This window comes from Anomaloglossus baeobatrachus, chromosome 4, assembly GCF_048569485.1.
Source record: "Anomaloglossus baeobatrachus isolate aAnoBae1 chromosome 4, aAnoBae1.hap1, whole genome shotgun sequence".
Classification (NCBI taxonomy): Eukaryota; Metazoa; Chordata; class Amphibia; order Anura; family Aromobatidae; genus Anomaloglossus; species Anomaloglossus baeobatrachus.
Genome location: NC_134356.1, coordinates 219,791,503 through 219,812,578, shown reverse-complemented (window position 1 = coordinate 219,812,578; position 21,076 = coordinate 219,791,503). Strand labels below are relative to the sequence as shown.

Sequence of the window (21,076 nt, the reverse complement as noted above, 5' to 3'; positions counted from 1 at the left end):
ATCCCCGGGATCCCCGTCCAGAGCAGCGGTGGTGCAATCACCACAGCCGTGGGTGGTGTCACGAACTATAACAATCCCCCCACCCAACCAACAATCCCCTTTCACTCACGGGCGAGGAGTGTCGCTCGAGAAAACCCCGGGATCCGGCCCACAGCTCGAGCCACCACTGAGCAGCTGCCGGACCCGAGCAGAAGGGGTGAGCGCGGTGTGCTGACACCCTCCTCCCCGCCCGCGACACATACGGCATCACACAGATGCCATACGTACCGGAGAAACGCCCAAAAAAACGGAACACGGACCCGAAAAACGGACCGTGTCACACAGACGTTTTTTATGCGGAAGTGTGTTTTAGGCCTTAGGCAGCGGGGAGCTAATTGTTATTAACAATAATAATTTTTATTTAAATAGCACCAACATATTCCGCAATGCTTTACCATTCAGAGGGGACATGTACAGCCAATATCAGACATTACAGAATACCACAATTCCACAGATACCAGGAGGAGTGAGGGCCCTGCTTGTAAGCTTTCAGTCTTTGAGGAAATAGGGGAGGCACAAAAGGTGAATGGGGGAGAAAAGCTTGTCATATATGGTCCAGCCATCAATATAAGAGGGGATTCAAAACCAGCTGCATGGACCAGACGCACCTGGAGCACCGCTGGAGAAAACATATTTGCAATGTGTGCCAGGGCTGCTGCCATCAGTGCCGAGTTACTCTGTGTGAAGCAAGTGCAGCTTCATCAAGGGCACTCTGCAGGGTTTCATTATAATGTTTTATAGCAGAGTCAGAACATGAGACATCGGTTGTCCCACCTCATCGACAGCAAAGCGAAAAAGACGCCTCTGCTCTGTTGATGAAGCCATTGAATCACCAAGAGTAGCAGTCTGTTCCCTCTCTGTTGTGGCGGCGAATGGTGCAGAGCACAATAGGCAGGTAGGTGGCAACTACCTTCCTGTTAGTGCTTAGGTACATTTTTTTTATTCCCAGATATACCCTTCAAGAGTATTAGCAGGGAGTAAGTGGATGACAATATGGACTATATAGCACATCATTCCTGAATCATAGAAGGATGATGTTAACTCCTACAGCTACACTATCAGTTTCAGTCAGTTTTATACTCAGGCCTCCTCCTTTACCTCCAAAACAAGCAATTTTTTACATTGCAGACTCGCCTTTCCATCATTCACACCGTTATCTGTTCTGCCCCTTAGTTGACATGCTCGGACTGGCGATTGTCCAAAACACGGCGTGACAGATACGTACGGACCAACAACTGTCCGGTGCACAGCGAAATACATGGGTTTCAACAGGGATCATATGGCGGAGGAGGACCCTGATGGTATGTTGGTAGGTGACAGGGGATGAGACATCTCCTCACATTAAACCATGTATGGTCCCTTAGCTCCCCTAATGTCCCCATACGAGTCTTTCGCCTTGTTTCCATCACGTGCCTAGTCCCTTTCTGTCCCTCCACTCAACCTTTATAGTGACACGGCTGGTGAGTACGCTAAACATCACCACTACCTTAATGACACGCTGGGAAAGGAGAACAAACAGGGGGACATAGACAAAAGGGTATACCAACTAACTTCACAGCTGCTGCCAGACACGAAGTCTGCAGACGACATGGCTCCAAAGAGTAGAACCACAAAAGCTCCAGAAGTGGATCACCAGCCTCTCTGAGAGAATTTCCTCCCTCCAAGGTGGTCAGAAACAGAATTAATTCTATGACCGGCATCAGGTGATGAGATCATGTCACTATTTAATGGACATGGGAGTGATCACAAACCAGCTGTACCTGAGGTACACTAACCATGAGCTGCTAGCAAGGAAAATGACATTAACCCATGCTGCTGCAACAGAAATCAAAACACATTTAAAATCCAGAGTCTCACAAGGCAATGTGAGACTTCGGTCCCAAACCTATCACAACTCTCCTAATGACGGGAGACACTTGTGACATTAGTCCACTAAAGCTGGTCATACATGATGCTTTCGCCAATAGCCATGTCAGCCATCTTTCCCACACATGAGCTTTTTCATGGCCGAGTGCTCCTCTGTTCTCTATTAGAAAGCCACCAACTGTCATAGTAGTCTGCTGCTTATCTCAGTGGGAATAATGCGATTGGCAGTTTGAAATCAAATATTGAAGATCAACATCCGTCCCAACCATCAGTTGGCCGGTGGCCCTATACATATTAGGCTGTCATTCAAACCCAGCAATATTGGCGGGTTCAGTCAACATTAGTGTAATATTTATGGGGATCTTAAGTTTCAGCCCTCTGGAGATAAGGAAGATTTGTCACAACAATGACAACTTCTTCCAGATGATTTATTGCATGAGGTCTTTGTACTCAAATTACAATGACATAGGACTGTAGGAGATATAGGACACAGTTCAAATACCTAGATCAGTTGGTGACCAGCAGCCATTGTTGTAGGAGCCCTGGCTTTATTAGCCATTGTAGAGATGGGAAGCCAGCAATGGGGAGTGTGTGTGTATGTGTGTGGGTGTGGGCAGGGGATCGAGGATCTCAGCATGTTTCCTATACTGAGACAACTGTCAGCTGAGTCATAGATGATGATGTAGTGTGGTGGACAAGACTGGGGAATCAGTTCAAGTGATGAGAATGTGATATCAAAATGGTATTGGTGTCGCTGATAAAGAGTGGAGCCAATTTTCAGCCAAAAGATTTTCGGGGACGGGGTAGATCTGCTTTATCTGTCGTCAGCTGCGAAGCAGATGATGTCATAGCTGCTGTTGGTGAAGAGTGCACAAAACAGCTTTCATCATGGTGTTGTTGGTGATGAGTCCTTCATGAGAACATCTTGGGGGTGGGAATTCTTTTCTACACTTCACTACATTAGGGCAATATAACTCATGCACACTACATTGCACACACTGAATTTAATTGTGTAACATTTTTTAAAGAAGTATACCTGCTACAAGAAGTTGTTTGGGCATTTTTAATCTTATGTTTAGTGCAAAGCATGCCTACTGAACTTTATAAAAACAGAATGATCTGCCTAAGCACAGCCTGATTTACAATGCTGCAATACGATGGAATTCAAACCTGCGTATTCTAGAGCGTCTGCTCCCATGCCGGTTAAAGCAGTAGAACTACGACAGCAGCCAAGACAGTAGCGATTCCAGTATATATGATATGAAGATTATCTGCTGCTGTGCCAGCCTAATGTACATAGTTTCTGGTCTCTTCTCTGTGGAAAGAATTGTCCTTGTTTGCCATAGGCAAAACTGTCTTGTCCAGCATCAAGTGAACTGCAAGAGAAAGTAGTCAGAGTGGCAATACTGCAATTGTGGAAAACCTAACATTTATCATAAATCATGCATAGATTTGAGTTGATTTTCATTCACCTACAGCTGAAAGAAAACATGAGCAAAAGGAAAATAGTGCATGGAGCAGAGAGCAGAGCAAACAGGAAAAAAGAGCAGAGATCAGAGCAAACAGGAAGAAAGAGCAGAGAGCAGAGCAAACAGGAAGAAGAAGGAGCAGAGAAGGAAAAGAGCGAACAGAATTATCAGAGAGGAAGGAGAAAAGAGAAGAGCAAACAGAAAGAAAAAGCAGAGAATGAGATCTGAACAACATACCCAGGTAGAGCAGCATAGAGGCAGAAGCCAGGAACCATTAACATGATATTTTCTCACAGCACAGGAGAAGAGGAGTATTATAATGTTCAAATGTATGCCTGTAACAACACAGAACCACCCCATGTGACATTACTGGGTGTATTACCTCTGTACTGTGATATCACTGTGTGTATGACCTCTGTACTGTGACATCACTGTGTATACGGTACTACCAGTGTACTGTGACACTACTGGATGTGTAAGATCCATGTACTGTAATATAATTTTGTATATGGCCCCTGTCCTTTGACATAACTGTGTATATGACCCCTGTATTGTGACATCACTGTTCATATGACCCTTGTACTGACATGAAGGTATACATATATGACCCCATAACTTTGTTTATGACCCCTGTGTATATCATTGTGTATTACCCCTGTACTGTTACATCCCTATTTGTATTATCCCTTCACTGTGACATCACTGTGTATATGATCTCTGTACTGTCACATCACTGTGTATATGAACCCTGCCTGTACTGTAACATTACTGTGTATATGACCCATGTACTATGACATTACTGTGATTCTGACCCCCGTACTGTGACCTCACTGTGTATATGATCCCTTTACTGTAACCTCACTGTGGATATAACCCCTGTATTGTGACACTAGTGTGGGACGTTTTACAATAGTATGTAAGGCCATTAACGGGGTCATAAGCATTACCATTATATGTGGGAGACAGAGATGGACATTTACTGTATATTGTGTGTTGGCAGGAGCATGAAGGGGGACATTGCTACTTTAGGCCACGTTTACACAATGCAGATTTTTTGAGATTTGCGGTGTGAACTTCTTCTTGGTGCAGTAGATTTTACTCAGTAACAAGATAGTGCTTATATTCAGACTTTATATTGGGATAATATATGGTTATGATTTGGCTGCATTATTTTGCAATGTATAGTAGTAATGTATTTTCCCGAAAATTAGACCTACCCCGAAAATAGCACTATCATAATTTTACTGGATTTTTGGAGTATGCTTGAAATATAAGCGCTACTTTAAATATAAGAACTAGTTACTGTCAGGGCCAGCATTAGGGGGAGTCAAACAAGGCTATTTCTCAGGGCCTCCACTGTCTTTGTGGCCTCCAGAATTTCTATTCCCAGGTTAATAACAGAGAGAAATTGTAGAAAGGGGCTTTGTAAACCGCGCCAAAGGTTACTGATGAAATCTTGGATTAATGTAAACTTTTTATTCTTGCACAGGTCTACGCGTTTCAGGAGACTCTGCTCCCATCATCAGGACCAAACAGGCATAAGTTACATCAAATCTCATCAAATCTCATGATTTGATGTAACTTATGCCTGTTTGGTCCTGAGGAAGGGAGCAGAGTCTCCTGAAACGCGTAGACCTGTGCAAGAATAAAAAGTTTACATTAATCCAAGATTTCATCAGTGATCTTTGGCGCGGTTTACAAAGCCCCTTTCTACAATTTCTCTCTGTTATCAGCCACTTGGGGTACTGCTGCCTTTGATCCGGATTTATGCTGTTACAGGAGTTGTGCCTTTCACAACCATCTTTGGTGAGTAGGATCATCTCCTTTATCACCCTGTCTGTCAGGGTAAGACCCTATTGCGCTTTTTTGTCTGCAGGTTCTTTTTATCTATATTCCCAGGTTAAGACTGCTTTAGGAATTTTGGTGACTTCACAGTCATGTCACCATGATATAACAAAGGTCTCTTAACTGCAGGAGTCTAAAGCTACTTTCACACTTGCGTTGGATGGCTTCCGTAGCATTGCGTTGTGTCACGGATGCGTTGCATATAGTGGCAGAACGGATGCTACGGATCATACAAAACAACGGAAAGCTTTTTTTTTTATTTTTATTTATTTATTTTCTTCTTTACAGTTTTACCGGCAGCAGACTATTGTGAACGATCAGCTGATCGCTCTCAATAGTCGGCGGCCGGGCGCTCAACTGAGCGCTCTCACATGCCGGCGGCCGGGCGCTCACCTGAGCGCTCTCACATGCCGGCGGCCGGGCGCTCAGCTGAGCGCTCTCACATGCCGGCGGCCAGGCGCTCAGCTGAGCGCTCTCACATGCTGGCGGCCGGTCGCTCAGCTGAGAGCTGTCACATGCCGGCTGCCGGGCGCTCACCTGAGCGCTCTCACATGCCGGCGGCCGGGCGCTCAGCTGAGCGCTCTCACATGCCGGCGGCCGGGCGCTCAGCTGAGCGCTCTCACATGCCGGCGGCCAGGCGCTCAGCTGAGCGCTCTCACATGCTGGCGGCCGGTCAATCAGCTGAGCGCTCTCACATGCTGGCGGCCGGTCGCTCAGCTGAGCACTCTCACATGCCGGCGGCTGGGCACTCAGCTGAACGTTTGGCCACCGAGAGACAAAATAAAGTTTGTGATTTAAAAAAGAAAAAAAAAAAAAGAGCATGCGCAGTGAAATCCTACAGATTGCGCTGCTCAAAAAAACGTTACATGCTGCGTTTCTTCTGCCCGACGCAGCACCAAAATAACGACGCTGCGTCGTCCAGCGGATGCAACGCTGACACTTGCGTTGCAGTGCGTTGTCCATACAAGTCTTTGGAGAATTGTGCAGTGCGTTAACGGACTGCGCTATTCTCCATAGTGACGGACTCCGCTGAACGCAAGTGTGAAAGTACCCTTAAGGAAATGAACAGGAGACAGGATGGTATGCAGGACTGACATTAGGGGGAAGGGAGAGCAAACTGGAGAATTGCACATGGCCACAATTCTCCTAGTGTTTCTGTCCCAAAGTTAAGACTGCTTAAAGACCTTTGGTGACATCACGGTCATGTGATCAAGATGTCACCAAAGGTCCATTAACTGCAGTAATCTAGGCTTGAAGAGGAGACAGGCTGGTATGCAGGACTGACATTATTGGGAAGGGAGAGCAAACTGGGGAATTGCACATGGCCCCCATTTTCCTAGTGTTTCTATCCCAAGGTTAAGACTGCTTAAGGACCTTTGGTGTTATCATGATCATGTGATCAAGATGTCACCAAAGGTCTATTAACTGCAGGAGTCTAGACTTGAAGAGGAGACAGGCTGGTATGTATAGTATGTGAAGGGTAGAAAATAAGAATTTGACACAATGCTGATTTTGCAAGTTTTTCCACCTACAAAAAATGGAGAGGTCTGTAATCGTATCATAGGTACACCTCAACTGTGACAGAAAGAATATAAAAAAAATCAGAAAATCACATTGTGTGATTGTTAAATAATTAAATAATGAATTTGCATTTAATGTCATGAAATAAGTATTTGATACAATAAAAAAACAGAACTTCATATTTGGTACAGAAACCTTTCTTTGCAATTACAGATGTCAGACGTTTCCTGTAGTTCTTGACCAAGTTTGCATACACTGCAGCAGGGATTTTGGCCCACTTACAGATCTTCTCAAGATCTTTCAGGTTTCGGCGCTGACACTGGGAAACATGGAGTTTCAGCTCCCTTCAAAAATTTTCTATTGGATTCAAGCCTGGAAACTGACTAGGCGACTCCAGGACCTTGAAATGCTTCTTATGAAGCCACTCCTTAGTTGTCCTGGCAGTGTGTTTTGGGTCATTTGTCATGCTGTAAGACCCAGGCACGACCGTTCTTGCTCTTAAAGGGGAGGTTGTTGGCTAAAATCTCGTGATACATGATCCCATCCATCTACTCGTCAATACGGTGCAGTCATCCTGTACCTTTTGCAGATAAGGACCCCCAAAGTATAATGTTTCTGCCTCCATGCTTCACGGTTGGGACGATGTTCTTGGGGTTGTTCTCATCCATCTTCTTTCTCCAAACATGGCAAGTGAAACTGATACCAGAAAATTATATTTTGGCGTCATCTGACCAAATGACTTTCTCCCATCCTTCCTCTGGATCATCCAGATGGTCATAAGCAAACCTCAAATGGGCCTGGACATGTGCTGGCTTGAGCAATATAAAGAGTCTCACAAGTTGATGTGGAGGTCAGAACCCAGAACTGTCACAAACTCCACAAGGAAGATAGACCCTCACGACAAAGTTCGCCTGAAAAGGCTACTAGAGTACATGAGTAGTGTGTGTGTATTACGGTGTGTATATATATATATATATATATATATATAGAGAGACACACTCACATATGTTACACACGTTTGTGACCCAGAATATGATATGATTATATTTGAATAAATGTTTATTTTTTTGTGCAAGAATAAATGTGGATTGTTGTTCAAGGAAAAAAAATGACATCCCCATAGCCCATCTTTCGGGGCAAAAAATAATATTGTTCTATTCACATCAGTAGTACAATGCAGTAATACATGCAGGAACAGCATAGTTGGCTAATATGGCTAATAAATAGATCCCCATAGATGTGATAATGCTCTATCCTAAGGATAAGTTGGATAGCCCCTCACGATTTGTGAGTGCAGAGTGTGTGACACTGGTGTTGAGGGCTTTTCTATATGGCATACTTGTGGAGAGCATTGTGTGTATGGCACAGCAGGTACTGTATTCAGGTCTTCATCACATTTTTCTTGCAGTGTCAAGCTCTGTATTAATAGTGGGAATAGTTTTTCAACGACCCACAGGTACAGATACTGAGACCCATGATCAATATACCATCACTAGTGTCTGGCTGCAGAAATCTCCAGACTAATCCCAAAAAGTTCGATCTAAAAAGCTCCCTTGATCTCACCTACAGGATTCCTGCTGTTCACTGGGACCGTAACCCACTGGTCTCCTCATTTCCTCTTCTGGTTTGAATTTCACCATTACCAGGGTTCTAAAGAGCCTCATCTGAATAGAGTGGAGTCCAGCATGCACATCCCAACGCAACCTCTTTAAGGGAAAATGCACTTTGATGTGGTGCAGCGAACAAGTCTGAAGCTAAATTTTATTTTACTCCTAAATCTTTAGCTGTATAATGTCATAATCTTATAATTTTTCTAATATACTCTCATTAAAAATATCCTTTCCTTCCCTCACTGCTCTACCTGCTTTATTTTTTTTTATACTACTTCCTCTCTCGCTTTGTTTGAGAACCTGAGTGCACACCAGGATACTAAAATGAGTCGTCATCAGGGGGCAGAGGCTGCGGTCATGGCCGCAGCCTCTGCCCCCTCCCTGAAAGAAGCATCATCATCAGTGACCTCCTTTTCAGGGAATGTGTTAGCCCTGCTCTCCTGAGTGAACGCCAGTTGTCATTCCAACAGATGCTCAATAGAATCTTGTCACTGTGCACTATTCTTCTCAGTGCACAATGACAGTGCGCTCTCTTACTGGCTCTGATTTGAAGTGACAAGTTGCCAATAGAACGCCTTCTCATTACACATTTTAAGAATGAATGAGCAGAGACCAGCGCCTCTCCCGCAAGTGATGTTATTTCTGATCAGAGCCAGCAAGAGAGCGCATGGTCATTGCACACTGAGAAGAATAGTGCACAGTGACAAGATTCTACCGAGCATCCATCAGAATTGACAACTGGCGAATGCTCAGTAGGACAGTGACTAGAACAGCCACTGAAACGGAGGACACTGATGATGCTTCTTTCAGAGAGGGAGAATAACTGTGGCCATCACTGTAGCCTCTGCCCCATGATGACGCTTGAGTATCCCATCATGCACTGAGGATTTTCAAATGAAGCGTCATCAAAGGGAAAGTAGTAGAAATAAAAAATAAAACAGTTAGGTAGAGTATTTAGGGAAGGAAAGGGAATATATATTTAAAGTATATTAAACAAAAGATTAGATTATAACATGAGATACATGGCGATTTAGGAGTAAAAGAGAATTTTATTTTGGATAACCTCTTTAGTGAATTAAAGCCAAAAACTATAGAGCTGATAAGTATAGGACACTAATCATGGGCCACTGCTTTGTGCTTGTCCCCAGACCAAAATTTTCCAACCAGCCCCTGGTTCAGGGTGAATGAACCTAAAACTGCTCCCAAGGAAAGGGTATATTTTTTGGAAGCCTTATTAAAAAAACTCAGAAAGTAAAACTTTGCAGAAAGTAATAAAAATGCCTTCAAATATTTTCTCTCTCTCATTATTCTGGCATTTGGCAAATATAAATAATTTTCGTTCCTAATTGACCTAAAATGGGAAATATTTATTCTGATTTCATGTCAGATAGTGAGAAAAACATGTTGAGTATTTGGTGAGTTTTTTACCTCAGTATTTCTGGCCAAAATCAGGAGTGGGTAATAAATACAGGAGTGGTGCATGTGTTTCTATTATACTTTTCCTCTCGTTGTTCCTCTCCTGATTTTGGCTACAAATACTGAGGTAAAAACTCAACAAATACTCAGTGTGTACATTTGGCCTAATTAGGAACCTATTATTGTTATCTGCCTTTTCTATTTATTGCAACATTTTATCCTCTACTAGAGATGAGAGGATCTGTGGAAATTCGGGTTTGGCCGGACTTTACTTAAAAGTTCAGTTCGGGACCCAACCTTGATCTAAATTGGACCTCAAACCCCTTATAAGTCAATGGGGATTCAAACTTTGGTGCTGTAGACTGGTCATAGTAAGGATTATGGGGCTGCAAAATGAATCAAATTGAGGGTAAAGCAGGAAAATTGCCCTGCAAACAAATGTGAATAGGGAATAAATAAAAAAAAAATGATGTGAGGTCTCTTCTAATTTTGATAACCTGTGCAGGTAAAGCAGATAGCTGCAGGCTGCAGCCCTTAGCTGTCTACTTTACCTCAGCTGGTTATCAAAATTAGAGGAGACTCCACTTTTTTTTAAATTACAGTGACAAGCAAAAGGGTAACAATTGTTTAAACTTTTGACTTTCAGGTTTCATATTTCACTATCCACTACAGCTTTGAGAGTGAGACTACCTTCATTTTATGGACAATCATCTTGGTTATCTCATATATAAATTTGACTTGCAACTGTGGAGACACGGGGGTCAGTGGGTGCTCTTGTCCGCTGGCCCAGCCGCCATTAGAAAGAACAGCGTGGCTCAGGGCTCATCCTAACTGAACGCATGACCTCCTTAACCGTGGACGGAACACTACTCAGACAACACAGGGTGAGGGAATCACAATATTAAGACTTTATTGGATCCCCAAACAATTAACGGCACATACCACATAACCAGCAAAACACACAAATGTAACAGGCAACAGAGTCTCACCCTTCCGCTGGCTCACCAGGGATTAGAATGTCCGTGTCTCAGAGCTTCCAGGGCTATTTACTCCAATCCAGCAGCACCCCGCTTTCGGCGGGCACCCACCGAGAAAGAAATAACCCCAGATTTAGGAAGCTGGCTGAGGTCTGCAAAGTCTGTAGTCAGATGACCGGATTGTCCCAAGCTGGATTCCTTCCTTAGGTAATCCTTGGTATCACAGCCGAATCCTTGCATTCAATGCTGAAATCCATATAGTATTATAATCCAGATTATGGCTTGCCAATCGGCTCCGCAGGTCCTAGATTGGTAAGCATGTAACAAGAGTCTCCCTGGGCAATGGATAGTCCTCCTTCTTATACCCCTGAGTTCTCCATTCAGACCATTTGGGGTCTTCACAATTGGTGGATAAGACTGGGCTCTTATTGGCTAGATTTCAAGCCGTATACAGAATATTCCAGTAATAATGGTCAATGGCAGACACGAGGAAGAGACAGCTAAATTACCTCGCATCCAGCAAACACATCTTAATACAATGAGTGCCTGGCCTTCAGTGGCCAAACAATTACATGAGTCAACAAAAACTTCAATACTAAACTCCCAAGAGTCTTGTAGAACAATGAGGGCTTATCCCCCATCTAAACACAAACTATCTTCATGTCTGGCTGAATTTTAAGAACGTTAACCCATGCTAGGCATTGAGAGTCCATGTCGTCACAGCAACTATCTAGCATATCATTAGTTATGCAGATTATTGTTCATGTCACTACATTGTTACTGTTTTGCTCCTGGTTTTTGAAAAAAAATCTTCCTGTATTCTTCAAATTACACAACCTGTTCTCACATTCCCTATTGGCTCAGTACTTTAATAGGTTGATTCTCAAGTGAAAGTCACTGCTTCGAATGAACGAGCAGCCATGAAGAAGATTTCCCAAAGAGAAACCTCATTATCCAGGTCATTGATAGTGGTCTCTCGGCCAATAAAATTGCTAAACTGCATCATGTGAGTGCCATGACAGTTGGAAGCATACAAAATTAAGTCAGTTTATCAATTCAAAAGCCAAGAGGTGAATCTCCAGGCAACATTTTGGAGTCAGCAAGTCAGCTCATCACACTGTCTATCTGTTCTGGTGCGACAAACATCGCCATGGAGGCAGCTCATATGCTTCATAATAGTGAGATCACAGATGTTCATGCAAGCACCATGCGATGTATGTTATACAAGTCTGAAATGGTGGCCTGAAAAAAGTTGAAGAAGCCTCAACTTCAATACAAGTACAAAATACAATACAACTACAAAAAGTGGATTGTAGAGGTTTGGAAATGGTTATCTGGAGTGATGAGATGAAAGTCAATAGACTAAGCTCTGCTGGGTGTTAATGGGTCTAGAAGAACCAAAGGGGAAAGGGGCTAATGGATCGAGAAATTGAAGGAACTTTCAAGTTGGGTGGAGGAAGCCTAATGATATGGGGTTGTTTCACAGCCAAAGGCTGGATACTTGGCCAGGATCAATGGTGGTCTCAATGCAGAGCTATATGTGTGTATCCTAAAAGACAAATTACTTCATACACTCGAGTACCATGAATGTGAACAAGACAACATAGTGCACCAGCTGGACAATGACCTGAAGCATATGTCGAGATTTGTAAATAAATGACAATGAAGTGACAATGAAGTGGAGATGCTGGATTGATCCCCACAGTCCCCAGACCTCAATCCAATCTAATACTTGTGGGTAGAGTTGAAGAAAAAGCTATATACATACCCAAGTGATCGATCAGTATGCACTAACATTGGTAATGTGTAGAAAAGACCTGGGTTCATATTTCAGTCAAGACATCTTTGAATCTGATCAAGAGCATGTCCTGAAGGATTCAGGCAGTGTTGCAAGCCAATGGTGGATTTATAAAATACTAACAAAATAATTTAAATTTAGATTATTAGATTTTAAAACACTAACAATGCAGTAAAACATTTTTATAAGATGATTGTCTATAAAATGAAGGTAGTCTCATGTTTAAAGCTGTAGTCAATGGTTAGATATGGAGCCTGAAAGTCAAAAGTTAAAAACATTGTTACCCTTTTGTTTGTCAGTGTATTTATATAAATAATTTTAAAAAATGGCATGGGCTTCCCTCCTATTTTTGATAACCAGTCAAGGTAAAGCAGGTAGCTGTGGGTTAGTATTATTAGACTGGGAAGGCCCTTTTTTTGTTTGGCCCGTCCAAGCCTAAAAATTGCAGCCCACAGGTGCCCCAGAAATGGAGCATTCATTAGATACACTAATTTTGGCACTTTGCCTGGCTCTTTCTGATTGCCACCGCACCAGAGTAACACTTTTGAGATTTATGTCAGCTGTGATTTGACAGCTGGCATCAAGCCCAGTGGTTAATAATGGAGAGCCACCTATCAGACATCCCCATTATTAACTCGGTAAGCATATAGTTAAAAAACACACACACATGCAAGAAAAAAAAAGTTTACTTGAAAAAGACACCCCCACTCTCCCTCTTTCACCAATTTATTCATTTATAACACCCTCCCACCCTTCACTGGTATATATATAGTTACATATATAAATATATTATAAAAGAAAAAAACATTTGAACTGTTTATAAATATGTTTTAATAGGATGTTGTCTCAGCAAGGCGGTTTCTATTCCATGCCCGATTAGGTTTATTTCATCAGGCCCACTATAGAACAGTGGCTGGCCTTCGATGTTTTTAGTCTAAGGGAATAGTTGGAAGAAGAAATGGGCATGGATACAAGATAGTTTTTGGGGAGGATTTACAGTTGTTGAATAAAGGTCAATTCATTTAACCCATAATGGTATTTGGTGTGATTGTTAATAAGGTAATCGGATTTGAAAACAGCCAAAAACAATTAGGGGCTGGTACATCACACTCTTCACAGTCCTAAGCTCCTCTCCAAGTTTACATTGCTTTTGAATGTTGTAAGCTACATATTTAGATCCATGACCTGGGTTTCAATTATTCAAGACCATGTCATTAAAATTCACTATGTATTCTTCTGGTTTTTTTTGATACAGGTAACCTAGTTTCCTATGATTCTCCATACGCAGACGAGTTAAAGTCCAAAGACGAAATGACGTACCCACAAATCTTCACTGGTAAATATTTATTGCATTTTTTTCCATCAGTCTATCTCACTCTTTCTGCCTATAGAGATCTTAAAGGGGTTGTCTTGGCTTTGTACAAAAGTCTTCAGTCTTTATATGTGACTGAAGATTGCCAAATCCCCTGTATTTGCCATTTGGGTGTGCAAGCACAAGATTGTATGTATGAAATTTGCATATTTGCCATCACATGCCAACTAGACTTGTTGAATTTCTCTAAATAAAAGTGATTTCAGAGACTAGTCGTGACTAAGAGGATGCAAATCGCATATATAAAATCACTGATAGCTGACTAGCAAGGGGAATATTGGAGCGTTGTGACTTCAAGTGAGTGCATCACATTCTGTCACAATTTGTCAGTCTGCTGTCACCCTTGCCTCTGCTGCCAATTAATTTTAATCAAATGGTCACAAGTTCATGTCCACTAGGGGCGTTAAAAATGAGAATAAAAAATAAATGAAAAATATAAAAGTTCAAATCACCATTTTTTCCTCCATTAAAATGAAAGACATTAAAAAAAAACATATTTATTATTGCAATGTCCAAAAATGTCCAATCTAGTAAAATCTAAAATTATTGAAACCATACATTAAACGTCAAAAAGAAAACTACTGATTTGCTGCTTTTCGATCACCATACTTCCCAAAGAAAATCAATAAAAACTATTAAAATGACGGACGTATTCCAAAATGATATCAATAAAAACATTAAAAAAACAAATTCTTACCCAGAACTAATAAAACAGTTTCAGGTATTAGAAGATGGTGAAAACAAATACTTTTTTAATGGATTTCAAAATATTTTTTCTCTATTAAAATAAAAACAAAACTAAAAAACATTTAGTTTAGTATCCCTGTAATTGCACAGACCTGAAGAATCATATTGCCTCAGTCATTGTTACCACACAAAAAACGACATAAAAACAAAACCAAAAAAATAATGGCAGAATTATATTTTTTCACAATTTTTGCCACATTTTGAATTTGTTTCCCGTTTTATAGTGCTTTGGGTGAAAAAATGAAGCCTAATTTGTCCTTCAAAAAATGAGCCCTCATATGATTATGTCAACGGTGAAATAAAAAAATTATGTTTTTTGGCACAGGGAGAGGAAAAACTGAAAGTGCAAAACCTAAAAGTTTCCAAGTCATCAAGGGGTTAATCTGTCTAAATAAATGGAGATGTGCCCCAATGTCTTCAGAAGGAAATGTTGGGCCTCCGTCATCATACTTTATAAGCACAATAATAAAGTTCATTTTACAAACAACCTACAAGGGAAACAATAGACATATTAACCTGGTGACTGCTGCTCAAATGCTTGAAGGGGTCATGGTAAATTAGGAAATCAAGATGAAGTATTTGTCTTAGGCTTCCTTCACACGTCCGTGTCTCCGGTATGTGTTGGTCCGTTTCCTCACGTACTGGAGACACGGGCATACGTAGACCCATTAAAATCAATGGGTCTGGCATCACGTGCGTGTTCTGCCATGGACCGTGTGTCCGTGTGGAGCATACGTGTGCCTGTGTGCTCCACACGTAGACATGTTCGTTTTTCTGCGGCATCACGGGTGTCACACGGAATGCAAACGGACCACACGGATGTGTTCTGTGTGACAGGCACCGGAGAAAACACACGTGTCTTAGAAAAAAATAATAACATTTTACTCACCTTCTCCAGCCCTGCTGTCTCTGCTGTCACTTGCTTCCGACTGCCGCTAATTATGCTCATTGCATATTCACTTCACTACGGGCCTGAAGCAGCAGCAGCGGGGAGTCGGAGACCGAAGATCAGCACCACGGACAGCAACGCCATGGACAGGTGAGCAGAAAGTTCCCGTTCTCCGTGTGTTATCACAGATAACACACGGAGAACACACGTGTACCATAAACACGGCTCACGGAGGGCAATACGAACCTTTGACACGTCCGTGAAAAACGTGCGTGATTTTCACGGACGTGTGAAAGTGGCCTAACTGGGATATGAGAACTTCATACATCTTTATACAAATCTGATCTCTCTGGTTTAATTTTAACATCACATTGAGGAACCCAAGTTTTTAGTTTACAGATTGAGCATGAAGCATTTCTTATGTACACGTAACCCAAGACCTCACGAATTCTTCACACAAATTGACAGCTACATATCTAGAGGCTGTTTGGAAAAATAACATCTGTATTCATTACTTGACCATGTGTTGTCCTTGACTTGTCTGTTTTCACACATGGTAATATTCTACTAGGGCCATTTATTCCTAATTTCTTCATCTGGGTCATTCTACTAAGATGTTGCACATAGTAATAAATGTCACGTGGAAACCACATGTCATTATCTGATCATAAGGGATCAGATAAATACCCCAAATTATACCACCATAGTTACGGTAATCTTTTCTTATGTTCTTTATAGTTATAAGCATGGTGATAATCATAATTATTGGCTTTACTTTAATGTATGATTGTTTGTATAAACCGTTCCATCAGTTATATATGATTTATTTTGGCAGGCCAGCTTTTTTTTTCTCAAAAATCTATGTTTTGCCTGAGTGGAAAGAGAAGACTTCACTCCATCCAAGACAGTTCAGGGCAAGGGCTGTCTAATGAGGGTCAGTAAGAAAATGTCACGCTTGCCAAGTGTGACGAGCATGACACGTGTGTTTAGAGCTACGGCATCTGACGCACAACAAAAAAACACACAAAAAAGGGGACACCGGGGACACGATAACAACAGAGGGCCTTTGAGTTAGTAAGAGGGGTAGATGGGACACCTACTATCCTCATCTGCAGCTGTCCCTATTCTCCTAACCAGTCCCTATACAGTCTCCGCAACTGTTACCGAACAGCAACCTGAGACCCTGAGAAGCCCTGCAGATACCCTGGCTAGTGGGAGGCAGGTCAGGTTTACTAAACCCACTACTGCACTAATAAGACACAAATGAAGGAAAAAAAAACCTGGGGATACAGCAATGAAAAAAGGATAAAGGCTGATTAAGGACAACCTCTTAGCTGGACATTTCACCAAGGTGGCCAGAAAACAATGAGTTTGTATCTTCAGCAAGGATTACTGGGAAAACATAACTGTTTAAACCTGAAGGGGCGTGGCTTCAAAGCAGCTGCATCTGAAACACTCAGCTAGGAACTGCTGGACAACAAAACTGATATTAACTCATTAGGCACTGAAAGAAATGAAACTACGTTTAAATGTAGAGTCCCAGATGGCAATGAGTGATCTCAACCCTGAATCTGTCACTAGGTTCTAAAAATAGAGCGTGGACCATGACAGAAAAGGTCAGGACTTCTTTAAAAAGTGGGTTTTGCTCTCAAAATGGCCACTATTGATCCTTGCCCACTATGTTGAAAAGAAAATTCTACTGGTGCCAATCATCTAACACACACACACACACACACATACTCACACACAAACACACACACACACACACACACACACACACACACACACACGTGCATACCTGAGATTGTCCTTCTGCTTTCCTAGCATCCTAACTTTTTATCTGAAACTGAATCTTTCCAAAATGTAACTTTTTATGTTTCCTTCCTCTACAAATCTGCTTAAACCTGATATTTCTACTCCCGAGTGTGGTAGTACCATAACTCCAGTGCATACTTGCTATCTTTGAGTTTTATTTGGCTCAGATCCTTCGTTCACTCTCTATAGACAATCATTCAAACTCTCATTTAATGTGTAGCTAAAAACATCTCCAGAATTTAAGCTTTTCTTCTTACTATAACTTCAAAGTCTTACTATCTTTCTGATTCATCCTCATCTTGACTACTACTCAGTACTAATAGGTCTTTATCTAACTACATTTTGTCCTTTCCAATCTATCTTGAATACAATAGGCAGGCTCTTACTTCTGCTGCTACACCAACGACTCCACCCTCTGCCAGTCTTTAGACTCTGTGCGCATGCTGCGGTTTTTGACGCGGATTTACGCAGTTTTGCTGCATGAATTGCTGCAGAAAATGTTCATAACCTTTCTGCAGTCATTCCCCAGCAAAACCTATGGTAAAAACAAATGGTGTGCGCACACTGTGTTTTTCTCCCCTACAGGTTTTGCTGCAGAATTTCTGCAGCAAAAAGAATGAGCATGTCACTTCTTTTCTGCAGGTACCTGCGTTTTTTGCCATAGACAATAGTAAAAAACCGCAGGGACCAACCAACGGTAAACCGCGGCAAAAACGCGGGTGCGGTTTTACCGCGGTTTTTGCTGCGGGTGTGGTATTCTGCCAGAAAAGTACATTTTCTAGTGCGCACATGGCCTTAAGGCCCTGTCACACACAGAGATACATCTGCGGCAGATCCGTGGTTGCAGTGAAATTGTGGACAATCAGTGCCAGGTTTGTGGCTGTGTACAAATGGAACAATATGTCCATGATTTCACTGCAACCACAGATCTGCCAAAGATTTATCTCTGTGTGTGACGGGGCCTTTACACTGGTTACCCATCCAATTCAGAATACCACATAATTTATCTTTCTTACCCTCAATGTTCACCATTGTGCTGGGCTGCTCTACATTTCCTCCCTCATCTCTGTCTACCACATTACATGTGCAGTCCATTCAACTAATGGTCTAAAAATTAACATCCTCTATAATCCAAATTATTTGCTATCCCAGTTATTCATGTTTATTCCAGATGTCCTCAGTTTTAAGCGTGCCATAAAAACTCAGTTTTGGGAGGCGTATCCCATCACTTCACTAATCTAGCTTTTCTCAGTTTCTCCCTTCCTACATTTCTCTTCAGTATTTGGCCAGATAATGACTAGTGACTGATTTGTGCTTCTTTACATGAATACCCTTATTTATTATATAGATGCCTGGACCATATACACCGCGTGCAGAATTATTAGGCAAGTTGTATTTTAGAGGATTTTTTTATTATTATTGATCAACAACTATGTTCTCAATCAACCCAAAAGACTTATAAATATCAAAGCTTAATATTTTTGGAAGTTGGAGTGGTTTTTTTTTTAGATTTGGCTATCTTAGGAGGATATCTGTTTGTGCAGGTATTATTATGCTGCAGAATTATTAGGCAACTTAATAAAAACCAAATATATTCCTATCTCACTTGTTTATTCTCACCAGGTAAACCAATATAACTGCACAAAATTTAGAAGTAAACATTTCTGACATTCAAAAACAAAACCCCCAAAAATTAGTGACCAATATAGCCACCTTTCTTTATGATGACACTCAACAGCCCACCATCCATAGATTCTGTCATTGCTTGATCTGTTTACTATCAACATTGCGTGCAGCAATCACCACAGCCTCCCAAACACTGTTCCGAGAGGTGTACTGTTTTCCCTCCCTGTAGATCTCACATTTTAAGAGGGACAATAGGTTCTCTATGGGGTTCAAATCAGGTGAACAAGGGGGCCATGTCATTATTTTTTCATCTTTTAGACCTTTACTGGCCAGCCACGCTGTGGAGTCGTTGGATGCATGTGATGGAGCATTGTTCTGCATGAAAATCATTTTTTTGTTGAACGATACTGACTTCTTCCTGTACCGCTGCTTGAAGAGGTTGTCTTCCAGAAACTGGCAGGAGGTCTGGGAGTTGAGCTTCACTCCATTCTCAACACGAAAAGGTCCCACAAGTTCATCTTTGATGATACCAGCCCATACCAGTACCCCACCTCCACCTTGCTGGCGTCTCAGTTGGAGTGGAGCTCTCAGCCCTTTACTGATCCAGCCTCTGGCCCATCCATCTGGCCCATCAAAAGTCACTCTCATTTCATCAGTCCATAAAACCTTTGAAAAAATAGTCTTAAGATATTTCTTGGCCCAGTCCTGACGTTTTATCTCATGTTTCTTGTTCAAAGGTGGTCATTTTTCAGCCTTCCTTACTTTGGCCATGTCCCTGAGTATAGCACACCTTGTGCTTTTTGATACTCCAGTAACGTTGCAGCTCTGAAATATGGCCAAACTGGTGGCAAATGGCATCTTGGCAGCTTCACGCTTGATTTTCCTCAATTCATGGGCAGTTATTTTGCGCCTTTTTTGCCCAACACGCTTCTTGCGACCCTGTTGGCTATTTGCCATGAAACGCTTGATTGTTCGGTGATCGCGCTTCAAAAGTTTGGCAATTTCAAGACTGTTGCATCCCTCTGCAAGACATCTCACAATTTTGGACTTTCAGAGCCCGTCAAATCTCTCTTCTGACCCATTTTGCCAAAGGAAAGGAAGTTGCCTAATAAGTATATTGGGTGTTGATGTCATTTACACCACACCCCTCCTCATTACAGAGATGCACATCACCTGATTTACTTAATTGGTAGTTGGCTATCAAGCCTATACAGCTTGGAGTAGGACAACATGTATAAAAAGTATTATGTGATCAAAATACTCATTTGCCTAATAATTCTGCACACAGTGTAGTACATGCACTTTTTACTTTTTGTGTCACCTAGAGGCATAGATAGAAATCATGCAACTCCAGAGCAAAAGTCATGGGCCACCCCTTCCACAAAAAAAAGAAAGGATTGACATGTTGAGGCAGTGTATGCGGGATTAAAGGACTTAGATCTAGTCACAGAAATATCTTTTAAAGACAGAGAGATAGGGATACGTATTGTGGCACATACAGTGCCTTGAAAAAGTATTCATACCCCATGAACTTTTCCATTTTTTTTCATGCATCATCCATAAACTTAAATATATTTTATTGTGATTTTATATAATATACCAACACTAAGTAACAAGTAATTGTGAAGTGTAAATTAAATCATACATGTTTTTTTAAATACTTAAAAAATATAATATATAAATCTGAAAATTGTGACGTACATTTGTATTCAGCTTCCTTGTCTGAATCTGATTGGGTGTTCAGTGTTCGTACTAAACAGACTTCACAAAAAAAAAACAGGGTTGGAGTTTGGGTGCTTTGCGTGTTGAAACCACTCCCGTGAGCATCACTGTGCTCGGGTGAACTCGAAGCTCAGCCCAGTGTGAGCCACTTGCAGTGTTTGAACGGTTCACACTGGGGGTAGTAATAGCATGATCGTATGTAGGGTTCACCCAAAAAAAAAGATGGAAAAACCTTGCACATTCGCCTTTGGAAGTGGTCTGTTTATGGCTGGCTGCATAAGGCCATAGACCCGAACTGCCCAATTAGTGACTTCCATTGAGGTTCAGGTAAAGTCCAGGTCAACTCACAGTACAAATTATGCCT

At 41.7% G+C, this 21,076-nt stretch overlaps 1 protein-coding gene across 2 annotated transcripts in view; it reads left to right on the top strand.

The window, feature by feature from the left end:
• The window catches only part of LOC142303370 (GDNF family receptor alpha-4-like), a 117,524-nt gene that overhangs the window by 79,385 nt on the left and 17,063 nt on the right, over positions 1-21,076 (top strand). For both annotated transcript variants that reach the window (XM_075344671.1, XM_075344670.1), the window contains exon 3: positions 13,797-13,877. In XM_075344671.1, the coding sequence (XP_075200786.1) occupies positions 13,797-13,877 (81 nt within the window). The remainder of the gene's footprint in view (positions 1-13,796; positions 13,878-21,076) is intronic.